Source organism: Capricornis sumatraensis, chromosome 2 (genome assembly GCF_032405125.1).
Source record: "Capricornis sumatraensis isolate serow.1 chromosome 2, serow.2, whole genome shotgun sequence".
In the NCBI taxonomy this organism is placed as follows: domain Eukaryota; kingdom Metazoa; phylum Chordata; class Mammalia; order Artiodactyla; family Bovidae; genus Capricornis; species Capricornis sumatraensis.
Genome location: NC_091070.1, coordinates 67,211,678 through 67,232,595, shown reverse-complemented (window position 1 = coordinate 67,232,595; position 20,918 = coordinate 67,211,678). Strand labels below are relative to the sequence as shown.

Sequence of the window (20,918 nt, the reverse complement as noted above, 5' to 3'; positions counted from 1 at the left end):
CATTTTTACTCCTTTAATTAGGAAATCTGTTCATGTTTCCCATTCCCTCAAATTCTGTCAATGAGTATTCCCAGTTAAGAGTTGGAATATGTTTATCTCTATATGATAATTACCTTGCTTTAAGTTTCTGTTTAATAATAAGCAAGTTTCATATATTTCAAAATTGGTATTATTATAATTCTAGTTATAATTCATATTTCCAAGCAAGTAAAAATTTGCTTTGAGATTCAACAGAGGTAAGTGATAGACTAACTTTTCCTGCTAAAATTTATTTCTCTAGCTTAAAGCACTGCATTTTATATACTTACTTTTCCATCCCATTGGTCTTCCTGGGAACCTTGTAAAAATGTATTCTTAACTACTTTACTGTTAACTCACATCATTGCCTGGGAAATTTCCTTGGAAGTCAGTCAACTAATCAAGGAAGAATTTATCAAAAACAATTCATCTGTTGTTATAATGTTCCTTATCTTAAAAGTCCAATGGCTGTACACAAGTCAGCGCCAACATCTGGTCAACTTCCACCCCTCAACACTACAGAGAATAAAAGGTCCAAGAAGGCCAAGGAGAGTTAATCAAGCATTAGAAATTCACTAAAGCAGAAGTATATAGAGCATGGTCACAGACCACAAGCATTTTACAGCTTCCCAAAGAGATCTTGACCAGCATGTGAAACAGTCAACTCCTCGCTTGTTTGTCACAAAAGTTTGCTCAAATAATAATGGTAACCAGGGGGTTAGATTTTTTTGTTTTTGTGTACTTATCTCCAAACTGTAAGCTTGCTGAAGAAAAAGCTGACATATATAGCTGATGAACATAGGCACCAAATTCCTTTCTATTCCAGATATGGAGGAACCCAGGCACCCAGGCCAGACACTGGAGAGAGAAATCTATTGCGCTGTCTGTCCACTGGTGAGAGAAGCCTATTTTGTTGTCTGGGGAATGAAGATGCTCAGGGCAGTGCCCGAAATCTGGAATCCTGCAAAATCACCTTCTCCAGTTCCAGAAAACTCTCTCTCTCACTGCTCCCTCACCCCATACACACATGTAAACACTACTGCCCTACCTGCACAAAATAAATTAAGGCAGACCATACTAACACTACCAGAGGCCATGCTCTTCCTACTTATTAGAGGAAGTTGCTTCTCACATGTCAGCATAAGATTATACAATTCTTACCTTAAGTTCCTCCCACAGCTTTATTCTCATTTCTAGACCTTGCTTCTTAATTTCTTTTTCTCTGTATTGTCTCTTCACCAATATCTTGTCAAGCCTCTTCATCTTCCGAATAGCATCCCGAAGCTGAAAATCTAATTCTTTTAATTCAAATTCATCTGTATTATGTTGAAAGTAGGAATGAGCATGAAGTTTATTAAAATCATAAGGCTTTTGTTTCTTGTTTTATTTTTACTATTTGTTCTCTCATTCGACAGATGCTTATGGTTGGTGTAATAACTAACATTGGTGTCGTGAATCTTGGTTTGGAGAAAAGTGAAAGTGTTAGTCACTCAGTCGTGTCCAACACTTTGCCACCCTATGGACTGTGGCCTTCCAGGCTCCTCTGTGCATGACATTTTCCAGGTAAGAATACTGGAATTAGTAGCCATTCCATTCTCCAGGGGTTCTTCCCAACCCAGGGATCAAATCTGGGCCTTCTGCTTTGCAGGTGGATTCTTTACCATCTGAGCCATCAGGGAAGCCTGCTTTCGCTTTTTTTTTTTTTTTTTTCATATAATTATCTAACCCTGTGAAATAGACATTTAGTTCTCTTTTACAGTTGAGATAACTTAATCCTTTCAAATAGCTAATAAATTATAGCACTGAATTCAGAAGTGGGTCTCATATGATTTTTAACCCCAAATTATTTCTCCTTCATTCTGCTATACTTTCTATATTCATAATTAACAAAGAATAAGACAAAGACCCTATCCTGAAATTGCTTCAGAAGTCACTTACACAAATAGCTATAGTAAAGTATAGCATGTCAGAGACACAGAGTAATTCCACCATGTTAGAAACAAATTCAGAAAAGTACACCATGTAACTAAACACCTTTCATCTACACCCCTTCCTGTTATCTTATTTTTCTGAAACACCTTAAAGTAAAAGTGAAAGTTGCTCCGTCATGTCTGACTCTTTGCAAACCCATCGACTATACAGTCCATGGAATTCTCCAGGCCAGAATACTGAAGTTGGTAGCCTTTCCCTTCTCCAGGGGATCTTCCCAACCCACGGACCGAACCCAGATCTCCCGCATTGCAGGCGGATTCTTTACCAGGGAAGCCCAAAACACTCTAAAATGTTCTTGAATTATGGATAATTGATAGTTAGGAACTATTTAGAACTTCTGTTATTTAAGTTTTCACTTATGACTATGATCAATAATATTAATAATTATCATTATGATTAATGGTCATATTAATGATAGCAGCTAACGCCTCAGACAGTAAAGAATCCATCTGCAAAGCAGGAGACCCCGGTTCAATCCCTGGGTCAGGAAGATCCCCTGGAGAAAGGAATGCCTATCCACTTAGTATTCTTGCCTGGAAAATCCCATGGACAGAGGAGCCTGGCAGGCTGCAGTCCATGGGGTCACAAAGAGTCAGACATGACTGAGAGACTAATACTATCACTACTACTAACATTTATACATTTACCTGATAGGCACAGTGTTAAATGCTTAATTTACATTCATTATCTTGTGTAATCCTCACCATAAACCAGCAAGACGGAATAATTATTGCCCCTATTTTACAAATTAGTAAACTGAGGCTAATTTGTAACTGAGTTAAATATATGTCCAAGATCTATCATCTTATAACTAGTAAAAGGCAGAGTCAGTCTCTGCCCAGATCTGTGTTGACTTCAGAGCTAAAGCTCTTTACCATCAGGAGATAATTCCTCTGTAAAGTCTGATGAAGGATGATAACCTGGCAATGAGCATAAGTGTTCAAGTCCTGAAGTCTCAGCTACCCCAGCTTAGGTCATCAGAAATGTCATATTATGCAAAGAAAAGCCAAGTTTTGCAACTTTTGAAAATACAAAGAGTCCAATGGTGTTTCCCTATAATGTATATCACTTTCTCTTAAAGGAAAAGGAGATATGTTTAGAGAGAAGAAGCTTACCCAAAAAGAATACTCATCTTACTAATAAGGAGGCTCTACAAATTGTATTGCTCATGTACATCAAACGCAAAAGCCATTAGTTCTAATTCCAACTGGCAGCCCTAGCATTCTCAAGCTCCATGAATACAGGTGGTTTATCCAGCAGGCATTTTGAAGTTAACTCTTGCTACACGGAAACAATATAATATTATATAATATAAACATTACAATGTAAATGGGGCCACTAGCTAGTCTCAACTCTAATACCTCGTTTCCTGATAACTGTAATCCTGAGTCACCTGGTCTGAGAGCTGATCTCACCCCAAACACAATTTAAATCAGTTCTCAAAGTTTATGAGCTTGTTACTGAACCTAAACTCATTCTGCTCACTGCATGACAGGCCAGTAAATCAGAAAACGAGCTGTTGGAACAAGAAATGACAACTTGAGTCAAAAAACTAGCAGACTGAGACGTCAGATTAGCATCTCAAAAAAACATCTCCCCGTCAGTCCAAACCTGGGCTCTTTTTAGTATACAGCACAGGGAGGAGGAGGGACCCACTGTGGCACCAACCAATGGCTGAGCAGGGCTAATGGTTGCTGATTGACGGTTGCTCACTAACAGTCACTTGCTTGGGGGAGGGGCCCACTGTGGCACCAACCAATGACTGAGTGGGGCCACTATGGCTGGTGTCTGCCACGCTGCTACTGCACCCCAAGCAGAAAGGTACAACTGCAGAAAGCAGCCAGGTCTGAACTAGCACCCGGCCGCTCTAGCAACATCATTCTTCAACCCACAGTGCAAGGTGTGCAGGTGGCAGAGACCATTAGTGGCCATGTGGAGATGGCTGACACGCCCATCAACCAGAACCACTGTCTGAGGCAGTGGGCACTGTGAGCACAGCCCTTTGCTGGCCATACCAGCCAGCCTGTGACCCCCAAGACAGCCTCAGAGCTGGTGCCCCTGGAGTGGAGCTCCCACCTGGCTGTTTGTGCAGCGGGAGCCAGCCAGCCTGGTGGACTAGTCAAGGCCTGAGTGGAGAGGGGCAGCTGAGCAGCCCCTTCCTCGAAGGAGCCCACAGGCTGGTGCCAGAGAGGGAAGAGCCCATCACGCCTCAGGTTCAGGCTGGGGAGGCCACCACTACAAGCTCAGCTTTCCTTTATAGTTTATAAATTAGGGAGAACCCAAAGTAACTTTTGTTTATGGGTTATGTCTATGCATAATTACCATATTAGAAATCAAAATTGAAGAATATTATAAATATATATTCATTTTGAATTAATAAACATGGCATTACTTATTACATTTTAACACAAATATAACACTTTTATGACAAATAGCTATATTTTCCAAAAAAGTTGTTAAGAATAGTGATATTTTCAATCTTCAGTATCTGGATTAATAGAAGACAGCCGGATTCGCATACCTGCTTCAAAGTCAATCTACTGTAATCTGTTGCTTCAGTTAAAAGTATATGAAGAAAATTTGGCCTTACACAGTAGTTGGAAAGGGGAGGAGAAATACCCTTTTCAAATAATGGTGGATATTCTTCTTTAATACTAATATCAAAACTGGACAAGAGGTAGTTTCTTAAAGGTTAGTTATAATGTGAAATCTGTAACCCTAGTTATTCCATAAATCCATGGATCTATTTTTCATGTTAAATGGATCTTTTATCCTGCATTGGTTATTTGGAAAACAGTGGTTCACTGAATTATGCAAACCTTCAAAATATTAACACATTTCAATATACAATATCAACAAATCACAATTGTTAATACTGCCACTGATTTTTATCAGAAAAGTCTAAGTACTAGGAAGTTGTAAAGCTCATACTGACATACACAAATTTTCTAAGATTCTAAGTTTTTACTTGAAAGCTCAAATTTTATCATTGACAAAAAATACTGTCCGTTGTTTTCCTGAATCAACAGGTCCATTTCAATTTTTACAAAAACGTCTGCCAAATACTTAAGCCTGAACGATAGTGGTTTGTCTGCCACTTATTCTTTCAAGTGAAAATGGAGTCCCATTAAAAAATGACCAGTTCAACTCTCAAATTACCACACACTTTTCCTCAACAAACACTTTTCCTCAACACAAGCTTTACACTTTGGCATAGAGCCGAATTGCTTTATATGTACCTCCCAATTTACCACATAGGATATAAAAAAGATGTGTACTCAAAGGTCAAGATTAATTAGAATTTTAAAATTTTACTGCTCCATCAAGAACATTCTTGAGTGACATTGGCTATGTCTTTCTTCTGCCTGTGCCAGGCCTTAAAGAACACAATGACTATTAGTACAGTTTGATGCCATTCATTGTCCTGATTCATGTCAAAGCACCAGCAATTTTACCCACCATTGCTTTTGTACCATCAGTGAAACCATTCAGTGGGCAAAAAAGCAAAGAGAATAATTTCAGTATTACAATGAATTATATTACTGACATATCAGTATTACAATGAAACTAGTTTTTATGCAGAGTTCCTAAAAGGGCCTCAGAGCCCAGGGCTCTGCAGCCCATGTTTTGAGAATTGCTGTTCTAATTCGCTTTGACCAGTATTAATAACCATGAGAAAAAAGGAGTTTTTTGAAATCCAAAAGTTATTAAAATCAAATGAGATTATCCCTTAAAAGGCATTTATATATTACAGGGTACATTTTATCATACAATTTTCAGAAAGATCAATTAAAAGATCATATCATAAAATACAAAAATACTTCCTACTTGATTAAAATGATTATAGTAACAATTTTATTATATGACATATTTTATTATATTTCTACACACACTTAAGAACTCAATATTCTTGTAAATAAAAATTTGGTGATTTGCTTGCTTACAAAACAATGTATATTATTTCTACATAATAAAAAACAAATAATAAAAAACATATGTAATTCTAATATTTTAACTATAGCATCTGTAATTATCATTAGCTAATTGCCAAGTAATTATCCTACCTGAACATTCAGGGACTATCTGATGTTGACCCAAGTTCGAATCTTCATCTGACCCCTCTTCAGGCAATTTTATTTTCTCAGAGTAGCTTTCCCCTTTATTATCATTACTGTTTCTACTTTTCTCTGCATTATTGCTTTCTGAGTGGGCTTCTTTACCAGAGTTCAAATTGATTGCAGTATCAACCTAAAAATTATTTCCAAAGAAATAGTTTCCAAAAATAATGGTTTTTATTTTAAATTCTAGACTATTTTAACTCAAATATAAGTATATGTAAGGACATGCATCATACAGAAGTGTTAAATTATTCTATAACACTTGATAAAATACAATTTACATACACAATTGAATTTAATAACATTTGCACCAAAGTAATATGCACCACTCTCCAGCAATTTCTACCAATAATAGAGAAGAATCAGTCCCAAAGAGAATCTCTGTCAAGCTCTGAGGACGAGGCACGATGGTCCCTGCTGCCTGAGCTTACTCTGCGATGGAGAATCAAGGGTCTAGAGCAGGACTAATCAACATAGTCACTGGAGTCACTGGTCACATGTGGCTATTGAACAGCTGCAAAGTGAATAGTCTGAATCACAGTGTGCTTCTCATGGAGTTCTTCAAATCAGAACCATGTGCTTTGGTTAATCATTTACTCTTTTACTAGTCACAGCTTTTCTATTTCATTTTGGTATCTCTTTCCATTTTAGCAAAGTTCATTTGCTAAAAACTGGTGAAGACACCAGTTTGGTGCAGCTGTGTTTTCCTGAGAGAGGACAGGAAAAGACATCCATGGCTGCACGAACCAAAAACAGGGATCACAGGGCTTGAAGGCTGTGCTTGGCAGTAAAAGTCACCTTGGAAATTAACACAGCCCACAAGAGAGGCAAAACCTCAGGGAGAGTGGAGACATACCTTTCCCCTCCAACGGAGGGAATGTCTGCTCCAGCCCTGAAGGACTCAGCCCTTGGAGGCTTTTATACTCATGGTCTACACTCCATCACTGCAATCTGGGTCCCCTTGTGAATCTCCAGGACAGAAGGCAGGCGGTGCTGAGAATGAAACTGCCAGGGTTTAATTGCTTACATGACTGCAACAAGCATCTCTCTTCACCTGAACTAGGACATAAGCCCCAGGAGAACTGAGCTGAGTCCATACTATACAAATCATAATTGACATTTACTGAGCAATTACTACTGGCCAGGTCCTGTGCTGACTGCTTTACACACACTGCCTCAGTCACGTCTCACAATGACCCTCTGGGATAGGTGTTACTGCCCCAATTTAACAGAGAAGAAAACAGGTACATTATGGACTGAAACTAGTAGAGACCTAATTTATAATAAGCAAAACAATGCTTACTTTATGTGATGTGGGAAGTGTTAAAGAGGGTTCCCTGTTCAAAACTATTCTTCTGTGAAAGGCCAGGTAAAGCTTAAAATTCCATAATATCTAGTTAATTCTTAAAGCTGCACAGTTTTCTGAAAATGCTGAAATTGCTAGAAGTCACACAAGCCCTGTCAGTAATTTATATCTTGGCATAAATGAATCAAGCTGATCTTTCCCTGAGAATGGGTTTTTATACAGGGGTAACTGGAAAAATCAGCAGTGGCCACAGGACTGGAAAAGGTCAGTCTTCATTCCAATCCCAAAGAAAGGCAATGCCAAAGAATGCTCAAACTACCACACAACTGCACTCATCTCACACACTAGCAAAGTAATGCTCAAAATTCTCCAAGCCAGGCTTCAGCAATACATGAACCGTGAACTTCCTGATGTTCAAGCTGGGTTTAGAAAAGGCAGAGGAACCAGAGATCAAATTGCCAACATCTGATGGATCATCGAAAAAGCAAGAGTTCCAGAAAAACATTTATTTCTGCTTCATTGACTATGCCAAAGCCTTTGACTGTGTGAATCACAGTAAACTGTGGAAAATTCTGAAAGAGATGGGAATACCAGACCACCTGACCTACCTCTTGAGAAACCTATATGCAGGTCAGGAAGCAACAGTCACAACTGGACATGGAACAACACACTGGTTCCAAATAGGAAAAGGAGTGCGTCAAGACTGTATATTGTCACCCTGCTTATTTAACTTCTATGCAGAGTACATCATGAGAAACGCTGGGCTGGGAAGAAGCACAAGCTGGAATTAAGATTGCCGGGAGAAATATCAATAACCTCAGATATGCAGATGACACCACCCTTATGGCAGAAAGTGAAGAGGAACTAAAAAGCCACTTGATGAAAGTGAAAGAGGAGAGTGAAAATGTTGGCTTAAAGCTCAACATTCAGAAAACAAAGATCATGGCATCTGGTCCTATCACTTCACAGGAAATAGATGGGAAAACAGTAGAAACAGTGTCAGACTTTATTTTGGGGGGCTCCAAAAGGTGACTGCAGCCATGAAATTGAAAGATGCTTACTCCTTGGAAGAAAAGTTATGACCAAACTAGATAGCATATTCAAAAGCAGAGACATTACTTTGCCAACAAAGGTCCATCTAGTCAAAACTATGGTTTTTCCAGTGGTCATGTATGGATGTGAGAGTTGGACTGTGAAGACGGCTGAGCGCCAAAGAATTGATGCTTTTGAACTGTGGTGTTGGAGAAGACTCTTGAGAGTCCCTTGGACTGCAAGGAGATCCAACAGTCCATTCTAAAAGAGATCAGCCCTGGGTGTTCTTTGGAAGAAATGATGCTAAAGATGAAACTCCAGTACTTTGGCCACCTCACGCGAAGAGTTGACTCATTGGAAAAGACTCTGATGCTGGGAGGGACTGGGGGCAGGAGGAGAAGGGGACAACCGAGGATGAGATGGCTGGATGGCATCACCGACTCAATGGACATGAGTTTGAGTGAACTCCGGGAGCTGGTGACGGACAGGGAGGCCTGGTGTGCTGCAATTCATGGGTCACAAAGAGTCGGACACGACTGAGCGACTGAACTGAACTGAACTGAACTGAACATAACTAGATATTAGCAACTACTCAGATACCACATTTCAGAATACACAAAGATCTTTCACACGTGTTATCCCATATGATCTTGACACTTAGAATGAGCAGGAAAAATGAGACAAAAGACATGAAACAGAACAAAAGGCAAATACTGCCCATTTCACAATTTTACCCACAGTTTCCCACTCCGCTAGCACCAGCCATCTCCCCATCCCACTGCCCATGGGCCTCTCTATTCCCAACCCCTCTGACTGTCTACCCTGTAGCCTGTTTGCTTTTTCTTACTTCTTCATTCTCAAAGCCACATTCAATCTCCACTTTTCATTACTCCATGTCCCCTACTTCATCTCCATGTTAGTCCCAGGAAAGTTAGACAGTCTGTGAAAACACTTCCAAACAATTAGATACCTACCTGAAAGCCATGAGATTTTTACACCAGTTGCAACAATTGGCTCTTTCAAGAAAAATATTCAGAAGCAACAATAAGCCAAAATTCTAAGAATGAGAACTATACCATTACTACAGAAATTTCGTTAAAATTCTAGCATTTTAGGGACTTTCTGGCAGTTCAGTGGTTAAGAATCCATGCTTCCACTGCAGGGGACACGGCTTCAATCCCTGATCGGGAAACCAGATCCCACAAGTTATACACCATGTGGCCAAAAAAAAAAGAAAAAAAAACTCTAGCATTTTAAATTCATTTTCTGCCACTCAGAAATTCTGGCGAGAAATTAATAAAAGACAAATGAGCAATAAAACTAATCAAAATACTAGGATTTATTATTCTGACAATGTAAAAGGTCTTACAGACACTAAATCATTTGCAGTCAGCAGTCAACATGCAGCGTATCTGTGGATTTTCTACCCCAAGCCCAGATGAACCTTACTGATTTTCCACGAACTTTTTAAGACAAATCACAACTTTTACAACGTTTTGCCTTTGATATAAGTATCAAAGTCCTCGTTGGTTAATAAATATGCTAGAGTTTGTTTTTACCTATAGCTTAGCGGGTTCAAATAAAATATGCCTGGAATTGCTGATATATTTCTTTTAAATAAATTTTGAATGAGGTAATATCAAGCTATGTTTTAAAACATGTGCATCAATATTGTGAAGCTGCTGCTTTAAAAAAAATTCATCACCTAGGAATATGTAAGCAGAAATACTAATCCTTTGCTACTCTAAAATTCGTCAGGTCTTTGTAAATACATTATCCTACCTACATAAAATGGTAAAAATTTCATTCTAAACTTGTTAAACACAGTTATGTGACTAGCTACTGTGTGTCTGACTTTACATTGAATCACATGAAAAATAACATAGGAAGGACTGACCAATTAGGTTAAAAAATTAAGGCCAATTAGCTAAGACGTATTGAGTACTTACTAGGTGCTGCTGCTAAGTTGCTTCAGTCATGTATAACTCTGTGCGACCCCAGAGATGGCAGCCCACCAGGCTCCGCCATCCCTGGGATTCTCCAGGCAAGAACACTGGAGTGGGTTGCCATTTCCTTCTCCAACGCATGAAAGTGAAAAGTGAAAGTGAAGTCGCTCAGTCGTGTCCGATTCTTCGCAACCCCATGGACTGCGGCCCACCAGGCTCCTCCATCCATGGGATTTTCCAGGCAACAGTACTGGAGTGGGGTGCCATTGCCTTTTCTGTACTAGGTGCTAGTCACTTCTAAAAATTGTAGATATTTCACTCATTTTATCCCCAAAACATGCCTAAGAGGTGGACAGTAATATTACACATTTGAACAGATTAGGAAACTGACACAGAGTTGAAGTATTAATAATTTTCCCAAAATTACATAAAGCCTATTTTGAACCCATAACTCCAGAGTTTAGGTTTATAATCAGTAAGCTTGAGACTAAAGAGTCTAAAATTATTTTGGGCTATTGGAATCTAAAATTGTTTTAGATTTCAGTTTAGGCTATATGGAAAACTGAATAAACTGAAACCTTCCATCTACTTAGAAATGAACAGTTCTAAGTTCACAAGAATACTGGGGAAATTGCCAGTCAACAGAAATTAAAAGCAAACTAACAGCTGAGAAACCTGTATGCAGGTCAAGAAGCAACAGTTAAAACCAGATATGGGACAATGGACTGGTTCAAAATTGGGGAAGGATTACGTCAAGGCTGTATATTGTCACCCTGATTACTTAACTTATAGGCAGAGTACATCATGCAAAATGCCAGGCTAGATGAATCACAAGCTGGAATCAAGACTGCCAGGAAAGAATATCAGCAACCCCAGATATGAAGATGATACCACCCTAATGGCAGAAAGCAGAGAGGAACTAAAGAAACTTTTGATGAAGGTGAAAGAAGAGAGTGAAAAATCTGGCTTGAAACTCAACATTCAAAAAGATAAGTTCATGGCATCAGGTCTCATCACTTCATGGCAAATAAATGGGGAAAAGATGGAACAGTGACAGACTTTTATCTTCTTGGGCTCCAAAATCAGTGATCCACTGCAGACAGTGACTGCAGCCATGAAATTAAAAGACAACTGCTCCTTGGGAAAAAAGCTATGACAAACTTAGCATATTAAAAAGCAGAGACATCACTTCGCCAGCAAAGGTCCATGTAGGCAAAGCTACACTTTTCTCAGTAATCATGTACAGATGTGAGAGTTAGACCATAGAGAAGGCTAAGCACCAAATAATTAATGCTTTCGAACTGTGGTGCTGGAGAAGACTCTTGAGGGTCCCTTGGACAGCAAAAAGATTAAACAGTCAATCCTAAAAGATATCAACCCTGAATATTCATTGGAAGGACTGGTGCTGAAGCTGAAGCTCCAACACTTTAACCACCTAATGCAGAGCTGACACATCGGAAAAGACGATGATGCTGGGCAAGATTGAAGGCAGGAGAAGGGGATGACAGAGGATGAGATAGTTGGATGGCATCACCAACTCAATGGACATGAGTTTGCGCAAACTCAGAGATGGTGAAGGACAGGGAAGCCTAGCGTACAGCAGTCTATGGGGTTCCAAAGAGTCAGACACAACTTAGAGACTGAATAAGAACAACAACAAAAACTGAAATAGGAACCTTGTAAACCCTTAAAGCAGATGCCCTGGTCGGGGTTGGGTGGAAGCGGAGTGTGTGTGTGTTAAGTTGCTTCAGTCATGTCTGGTTCTTTGTGACCTTATGGACTGCAGCCCACCAGGCTCCTCTGTCCATGGGATTCTCCAGGCAAGAATACTGGAGTGCATTGCCATGCCCTCTTCCAGGGGATCTTCCCAACTCAGGGACTGAACCTGCATCTCTTATGTCTCCTGCATTGGCAGGCAGGACCCTTTACCACTAGTACCAGGACAGGTAAAAGAAAAACTTGCTGGCCTCAGAAAGCCATGGCCTTCGGTTTACCACCTACACAGAGCTAGGAGACTAGGACTTGGGCTCATGCAAGACAGGATGGAGAAGACCCTTCCCTCTCCTGCCTCGTGAAGCTAGATCCCTTAAAACGGTCCCTCCTCTGTGACAGTGCAGATTAGAAAACTGTATCTATCCAAAAGCACCGGATACAAACAAAACACGTGTCTGTGTTCCGAGTGGGAAACAGTCTTCCCTGAGAATGTGCAACCATGGGGTCATGCTTTATGGGGGTTTGAATTCTCATTAATATTATTCATGTGCTCTGGAATGCTTCAAGATGAAAAATTAGCCAAAAAAAAAAATATTCATGCCAGTGGTATCTCTGAGCCATTTGGTAGAAGCAAACAGAAACTTGCTCTGGAAGGTACAGCTTCAAATCAGGCTCCATAAATTTTCCAAAATTAAAACTTATAATCCCAAAGTTCAAAAGCCATGAACACATGACTAACAGTAAGCAAGAGTCAGAATAAACAAAAGAACTTAAGATATTACTATAAAAATCTGATAAAGATAAATATACTTTGGTCACCTCATGCAAAGAGTTGACTCATTGGAAAAGACTCTGATGCTGGGAGGGATTGGGGGCAGGAGGAGAAGCGGACGACCGAGGATGAGATGGCTGGATGGCATCACTGACTCGATGGACGTGAATCTGGGTGAACTCCGGGAGTTGGTGATGGACAGGGAGGCCTGGCGTGCTGCAATTCATGGGGTCGCCAAGAGTAGGACACGACTGAGTGACTGAACTGAATTGAACTGAAGAAAGAATCCAAATAACACAAAAAGAATAAGGTATTCTTTTTAAGAATTCTCCAGGCCAGAAAACTGAAGTGGGTAGCCTTTTCCTTCAGGGGATCTTCCCAACCCTGGGATCGAACCCAGGTCTCCCACATTGCAGGTAGATTCTTTATCAGCTGAGCCACAAGAGAAACCCAGAAATATTGGCGTGGGTAGCCTATCCCACTCCAGTAGATCTTCCCAACCCAGGAATCGAACCAGGGTCTCCTGCATTGCAGGCAGACACTTTACCAACTGAGCTACCAGGGAAGCCCTATCAGAATAAACAAAAGAACTTAAGATGTTATTATAAAAAGCTGATAAAGATAAATAGTTCTAATGAGTCTGAAGAAAGAATCCAAATAACACAAAAAGATTAAGATACATCTGAAAATAAATGACAAAGAACTTCAAGAAATTAAAAATATATCATTAAGATTAAAAATTCAATGGATAGATTAAAGAACAGATTTGACATAGTATTAGAAAGAATTCCAAGAAATATATATTAAAAATTCCCCAGCATGATGCACAGAGAAATAAATGAATTTTTTTTTTTAATTTTAAGAGACCTAAAGAATAGAAGAGAAAGGTTCAACAGAAATTTTATTGGACTTCCAGGATGTCAAAATAGAAAAAAATAATGCAAGCAATATTCAAAACATATGAAAATACAGTGGCTAAGAATTTTTAAAAAAAAAAAATAAAAAACACATATTCTTACATTGAAGTAGTACTAGTCTTCAGAAAGACAAGTTAAATAAGTCCATACCTAGGGGAGTCATAATAGATATCAAAGACAAAGGGAAAAAAATTAAGTGGCCAGAGAAAAATATCTAAACTAGACAACCCACACTGGAAAGAATATTGGGCTTAGAAAAGCCTTCTCACTGGCAACAAAAGAGGCAAGTATCTAAATGCAAAATATAAAACTATAAAACTTTCAGAAGAAAAAACAGGAAAAAAATCTTTGGGAACTTGGGTTAGACAAAGGATTCTTAGATACAACCAAAAAACACAATTCTCAAAAGAAAAATGCATGATGAACTGCACTTAAAATGTTAAATGCTCTTTAAAAGACACAGTTAAAAGAAAGAAAAACCAAGCTACAGACTAGGAAAAAATATTTGCAAATCATATATCTGACAAAAGACTATTTACTTACTGTTGATTTTTTCAGAGTTCTTTATGTATTCTAGATAGAGTCTTTTGAACATAAACTTTCCAAAAAAGATATGTGAATTGTAAATAAGCACATAAAAACACAACATTATTAGTCATCAGGGAAATTCCAGTTATACCCTCAATGAGATACTACTTTATACTTATTGTATGTATGCAAATATTTACAGCAGCTTTATTCATAATCACCAAAATCTGCAAACTACTCAAATGTTCCTCACCTGGGGAATGAATAAGCAAACAGTGGTTTACCCACACAATGGAACACTACTAAGCAATTAAAAGATGTGAGTGAACAAGCATCAACATGGATGAGTCTCAAACACATTGTGCCAGCAAACAAAAGCCAGACTCAAAAGCTACATTTTTTTTTAACTTAATTCATATGACCTTCTGGAAAAGGAAAAACTATAGAGACAGGAAACAGATCCAAAGTTTTCACGGATTAAGAGTAGGAGAGACTGTTTTTGACAGGCTAGCATTTTTGAGAGGTAATGATGGAACTGTTCTATATTGTGACTGTGATAATATCACTCCACACACGTGCCAAACTCAGAATTAAACACCAAAAAAGACTGAATTTCACAGTTTGTAAAATGTTTAAATCAGAAGCAAAGAAGTCAATGAGATGCTATGTAAATAGATGGGAAGATTACTATCATAAAGTTAGAAATTCTCTCCAAATTAATCTATAAATTCAAAGCAATTTCAATCAAAACCTCAACAGTATTTTTCATAGAACTTGAAAACTGTTCTAAAATATAAAAACAACAAAAAGCTAAGTACAGCTCGGACAGTCCTAGAGAAAAATATGATGGGGAGACCGATCTCATCAGATATCAAGAATTATTACAATGCTGTAAGAGTTAACACACAGTGATGATGCAGGATTAGGTGAAACAAAACATAAGAGTTAAGCTAGAAACTGTATTTTACAAAGCTGCTTGCAGGCTGGATTCTGGATATGTGTTAGTTTCATCCAATTAGGTGCATCTGCACAGAATTTATACCAGAGGAGTAAGGTAGAAGCCATCTTGCTAAGCTCCTGATATGCAGCTGGTCTCTTTACTGACTGAGCCACCAAGGAACCCCTATAATATTGACAAGAAATATCAAAGGCAGTCACCTCTGCATGTCTAGTCACCAGTTTTCTGGTTCTGAGAGATGTGTAGAATATCAGAGGCAGCAACAGCAGCAGCTTTCAGATCTCTGGATTTTGGATAAGGTGGTGTGACTGGGCTTCCCTGGTGGCTCAGCAGTATGGAATCTGCCTGCAATGCAGAAGACACAGGAGACCTGGGTTTGATCCTTGAGTAGGGCAGACCCCCTGGAGGAGGAAATGGAAAATCCCACGGACAGAGGAGCCTGACAGGCTACAGGCCATGGGGTCACAAAACAGTTGCACGTGACTGAGCATGCATGCACAGCGTGACCTGAGAACCAATGATCCAAGAAAAGTCCCCTCCGTGATTTCCTTTCCAGCTGGCCCTCAACTGATTTAGGAGCTGAATTTCTTGTATTCGATCTGGAATACATTCTAGGCTGGAAATGCCTAGAATGCTTTCTATTTCCAGCATTAAATCATGATAGACAATCCTCTAAGAGTTTTGTAATGCAGTCTAACCCATAAGTCAAAAGAATATGTGAGAAAGGAGTCATAAAACTGCAAAGCAAGTTTTCACCATAAGCTTCAAAATTTTTGTTTCCCACAACCTTAAGACAAATAAACTGCCCCACATCACAGAGAGAAAAACAGATTCTTTAAAAACACACACACACATCGAATTAGATATTTTGAGAAAAGATAGAAAGACTAATAAAGATAATAAAGGGAGTCACAGCCAGGTAATGTACCTACTAAATATATACCATGTGGTCTTGATCCAAACTCTGTTTTTTAAATTAATGAATCTTTTTCATAGTAAGAGTCAATGGTGGCATAGCAGATATTGGAATACAAAGCTCTCTTATGAAAGAAGAAAAGTTAACAAATGAGCATTATCAAAGTACAACTATGAAAAAATAAGCCATACTCTATCCCCCCAACCAAAAAACGGGAAAGTAAAGAAGGAAAGAGTATTTTCACATTAAAAGATCTAAAGTAACAAACAAGAAATCTATGAGTGCTCCCAGAACACACCTTTTAAAGAGGAACATCAGAAGGGGATGTTAGCAACAGCTCTGGTTTACAAATTGCTAGAGATTGAAAGAAGTCATTTATATCATTTCTAAACAGCAAAGTACCTTGAAGGATGCTGGTTCTGGTGAGAGCACCTCCAAAGAAGCATTTGAACTTTGGCTCCCAGGACGTGTCCTTGAATTTGAGGCTGGTTTTGAAATTCCATCTAAGTTTCCCTTTATAATATCCATTGATATCCTAAAACAAAATTTTAAGCAAGCTGTGACTTGTTTGTTTAAATGTTTCATCACTGTTAACATTCAGTTAACTCAGAGCCTTTATTACAAGGATTATGTTGCTACCAAACTCACAGGACCCTAACTTCATCAAAAGATGTCTATGTCCACGGATCATTACATTTTACATCACTGTAAGTGGAAAAAAGCATGCTGCCCAGGATGTTAGATTCTGAAAGTGGCTAAAAAAGTGCAGAAGTGAATGCCATTCAGCGGCTTTCTACATCTCCAACAGAAACACTTACTATGTCTTAGGCCTTAGAAGACCCTTTTAGAGAACCACACCTCTCAGCCAAGACTCATGCTTCATAGTAATAATTTCCCAAGGCCTCTACTTGCTTTTGGTTTTGCTTTCCTTATTCTAGCTCAGCCTTCAGCCTGGGCTCCCTCTCAGCTCTGATTTCTCCTCTCTTCCTTGGTACGGAATCTTCATGGAGTACCTGCTGCTGCTGCTGCTGCTGCTGGTAATCAACTCTTCTTTCAACCCTGCCCTTCTGAGACACACAATTCCAGTTCTGCCCTGAAGCAAGAGAGAACTGAACCTACTCTCTCTACTACAGGACAGACTTTCATTATCTGGATACACATTGCCAATCTCCTTAACTATTTTTCAGGTAACACCATCCAAAGGCCTTATACCAGTTTGGCTGCTCTGTTCCCAGGACTGTTTGCTAAAGCAGGAGATATTAGGCAGGGTGGTTTAATCTCATGAGAAAACTTGAGTATTGCCAGCACCTCAATCCTGCCAAACTGTGCCCTTGATTAGGACCATCCCAGATTTGTTCAGTAACGCTGGGGTGGCATACATGCCAAATAAAATGGAAGAAACAGAGAGAATTTCAGAGTTTGCCTTCTCAATACTTAGCTTTACATATGTGTGACTGGATATCTTCCAACAAATCCTTTCCTAAATTCCTACTGGTTATGAATCAAACTATTTCTCTCATAAGAGAATAAAGGCAACTGCCTCTGGCCCAGCAAGTGAAACAATGTCCTTTTCTTACCCTCCACAATGACTCATCTATCTTTCTCTTTTTGAACAGGGAAGGCAGAGTCCAAGGAAGTTCCGGACACAGGAGGAAGCCCAAACATGAACAACCCCATGCTCCTCCAAGGCACACAGAGGGATAATATGATTTAGCTCCCAACCATTCAATGTACCGAGGCGTCAAGGACCAGTAGGTCAACTCTTTCCATCTCAGCAAATGAAAAAGGCATTGATCCCAACATTATTCAACTCTGTAAAAGGGTTTCTGGCTCACTCAGGAAGGCACTGACATTATTATTGTGGGATGACGGATCACTCTGGCCCGTCACATCACAATCAAAAAGCGTAAGTCACTGAAAGGCCAAATGTCTTGTAATGCGCTAAGCAGCCTGTCAAGGGAGACTTATTGCAGTGCACAGAGGGAGCAATGAGATGGAAGCCTGTGCGGAGCCCATATAATACACATCAATAATGGGAGGGGCACAGCAAACCACCAATGGCATGGATCAGCTAAGAGGCTCCAGAAATCTCTCAATTTGCTTTAGAAATAGGTCTGTTCTTTTATGTTGGCTCCTGAAAATCATAAATAAAACACACTTCCCAGAATGGGTAGGGATATAACTAACAATCTTATGATTTGGCCATCTAGAAAAAAGTATGGATAAAGGGCAGTGAATTAGGAACTTAGAGATGTATCTGAGCGTATTAGAAAACAATCTCAGTAGCCATAGAGAAATTCCACAAGAAAAATAAAGCATTGTACAAGAAAGCAAACAATCAAATGACAATTAAATACTTTTAATTATATAAGCACTGAATATTGATTTAACCAAATACTGTGCCTTAATTACATTGAGTGATTGTGAGAAGGAGTATGTAAAAGGAAATGTATAAAAAAATTTAATCTGTCAAAATAGGAAATCAAAGAGAATATCCAAAACTTGATAAATCTAAACAATAGTTAAACAAGCATAATGTTTACAAGTTCAAGATATTTGTCCCTGAAGGATGTGATATTTTTTTCCATTGTAAATATTATAATGTTATTTGACATATTTTATTATATTACTTTATTAAAAGTTTTTTAAATTGCTTAATAAATAAATATAAAATATGAAATCTCCAAGGGACTGGAAGGAAACATACATCTAATTTACATAATAATGAGGTTTTTTGTTGTTTAGTTGCTAAGTCCTGTTCGACTCTTTTGAAACCCCATGGACTACAGCTGCCAGGTTCCTCTGTCCATGGGATTTCCCAGGCAAGAATCATGGGGTGGGTTGCTATTTTCTTCTCCAGGGGATCTTCCCCACCCAGGGATCAAATCCATGTGTCCTACCTGGCAGGCAAATTCTTTACCACTGAGCCACCTGGGAAGCCCCTTTACAAGTTCAGTGGTAAAGAATCCGCCTGCCAATGCAGGAGACACAGGTTCCATCCCTGGGTTCGGAAGATCCTCTGGAGGAGGAAACAGCAACCCACTCCAGTATTCTTGGCTGGAGAATCCCATGGACAGAGGAGACTGGTGGGCTACAAATTCATAGTGTTACTAAGAAACAGACTCAACTGAGCATGCACAAATTACACCTGGGAAGCCCAAAAATGAGGTTAGTGACTTACCAAGCAGGACATCAAGAGCATAAGTCAAAAAATAAGAGACTAATAGATGTGATCACATAACATTGACTGCTCTTGAGTATCAAACCAAAAAGAAAAAAAAAAACTCTAAAAGATAGATGAGAAACTGGAGGAAATATACGCAATACAGGTAATATACAAAAGATTAATACATTTACATATTTAAAGAGTTCTTATCAACAAGGAAAAGAAGCATTCCAATAGAAAACTGGCAAAGGGCATAGACAAGGAAGGAAGGCAGGAAGCAGGAAGGAAGGAAGTCGACATCCTGTTTAAAAAACAAGACCAATTTCTCTAATTAAAGACATATACAGAGAGGGACCTGAAAGATGATCACAAATCAAAGAAGTGACAGTGGTGGGTTCTGGACCAGTAGGTTCATGGATGTTCTTGTGTCTTCTTTTACCTTTTGCTTACCTCTACTTGCTGGTTTTCTAGTATCTTAAATTCATAATTAAAGAATTTATTTATTGTAGTAAATTTTCTGGAATACATTAAAGTATATTCAAAAATAAATAAAAATCACCCAGTATTCATCACCCTGAGCTAAACACTGCTAGCACATTTCTTTCCCATTTTTGCCTTGTATATTTTTTCAAAAAGATTGAATCCATGTATTTCTCACTTAACATTAAGTGATCAGCATTTTCTTATTACATTAAAGATAGTTCTAAAATAGAATACTAATCAGTTATTGATATTCCATTAAACAGAAGGACATATGACCAGATTCTAACTTGCAACAAATCACTATTAAGAGGTACAAAGTTTTCATAACATTCATTTCAAGTGAGATTAATTTAAACTTTTTCATATAGGCTTGTGAGAAATGCAACCACCATGAATGATTTAAAACCAAAATGGGGACACCAGGCCAATGTAATTAGATGTTCTGGGATGAATGAAAGAATCAAAAGAAAATTAATCCTCCTCTGTTTAGTTATAATGAATAGCCAGCCTTTTTAAAAAGGAGAATTACATTTATTTTCATGATTTTAATGTCTAAAAACTATTTGTGGTTTTTTTTTACTTTCTATACTTATTATGTAAGAAATATTTGCCTATGAGAGGGGGAAAAAAGCACATAATATAGAACAATGTAAAAGTTTTTCAAGTTCAACTTACCCTCATCCCAAGAAACACAGTTAATAGATTTTTGTAGGTCTTACTTATTTAGGCATATGCAAACTTTCTATCCTTTAACTACCTATTCCTACCCAACACAAACACACACAAATGGCATGGTGCTTCACAACTTGCTTTTTCACACTTAATGCATTTCAGAGACTTTTCTGTACCACCACACACAAATACATTTCATGCTTTCAAATCATGGCATAATACTCTAATGCATAGATGCAGCATTTTAAAAATCAGTTTCATTTAGCTTTTATATGGAAGATTTGCTATAAAAAGCAAAACAAAAATTTACTCAAAATTGATCACAGGCCTAAAAGAAAAACTCAAAACTATAAACTTTCTATGAAATATGTGTGATCGTGG

The 20,918-nt window shown here is 38.5% G+C and overlaps 1 protein-coding gene and 1 non-coding gene across 2 annotated transcripts in view; both read right to left on the bottom strand.

Moving 5' to 3' along the window:
• The window catches only part of FSIP1 (fibrous sheath interacting protein 1), a 182,655-nt gene extending 165,911 nt beyond the window's left edge, over positions 1-16,744 (bottom strand). Inside the window, exons 1-3 of the mRNA XM_068992792.1 lie at positions 16,619-16,744; positions 6,075-6,258; positions 1,180-1,334 (exon numbers count right to left, since the gene is read on the bottom strand). Of these exons, the coding sequence (XP_068848893.1) occupies positions 1,180-1,334; positions 6,075-6,258; positions 16,619-16,744 (465 nt within the window). The remainder of the gene's footprint in view (positions 1-1,179; positions 1,335-6,074; positions 6,259-16,618) is intronic.
• Positions 13,391-13,462, bottom strand: TRNAC-GCA (transfer RNA cysteine (anticodon GCA)). Its single transcript has one exon. It is a non-coding gene; the product is annotated as a tRNA-Cys (tRNA).
• Positions 16,745-20,918: the final 4,174 nt, after the last annotated feature.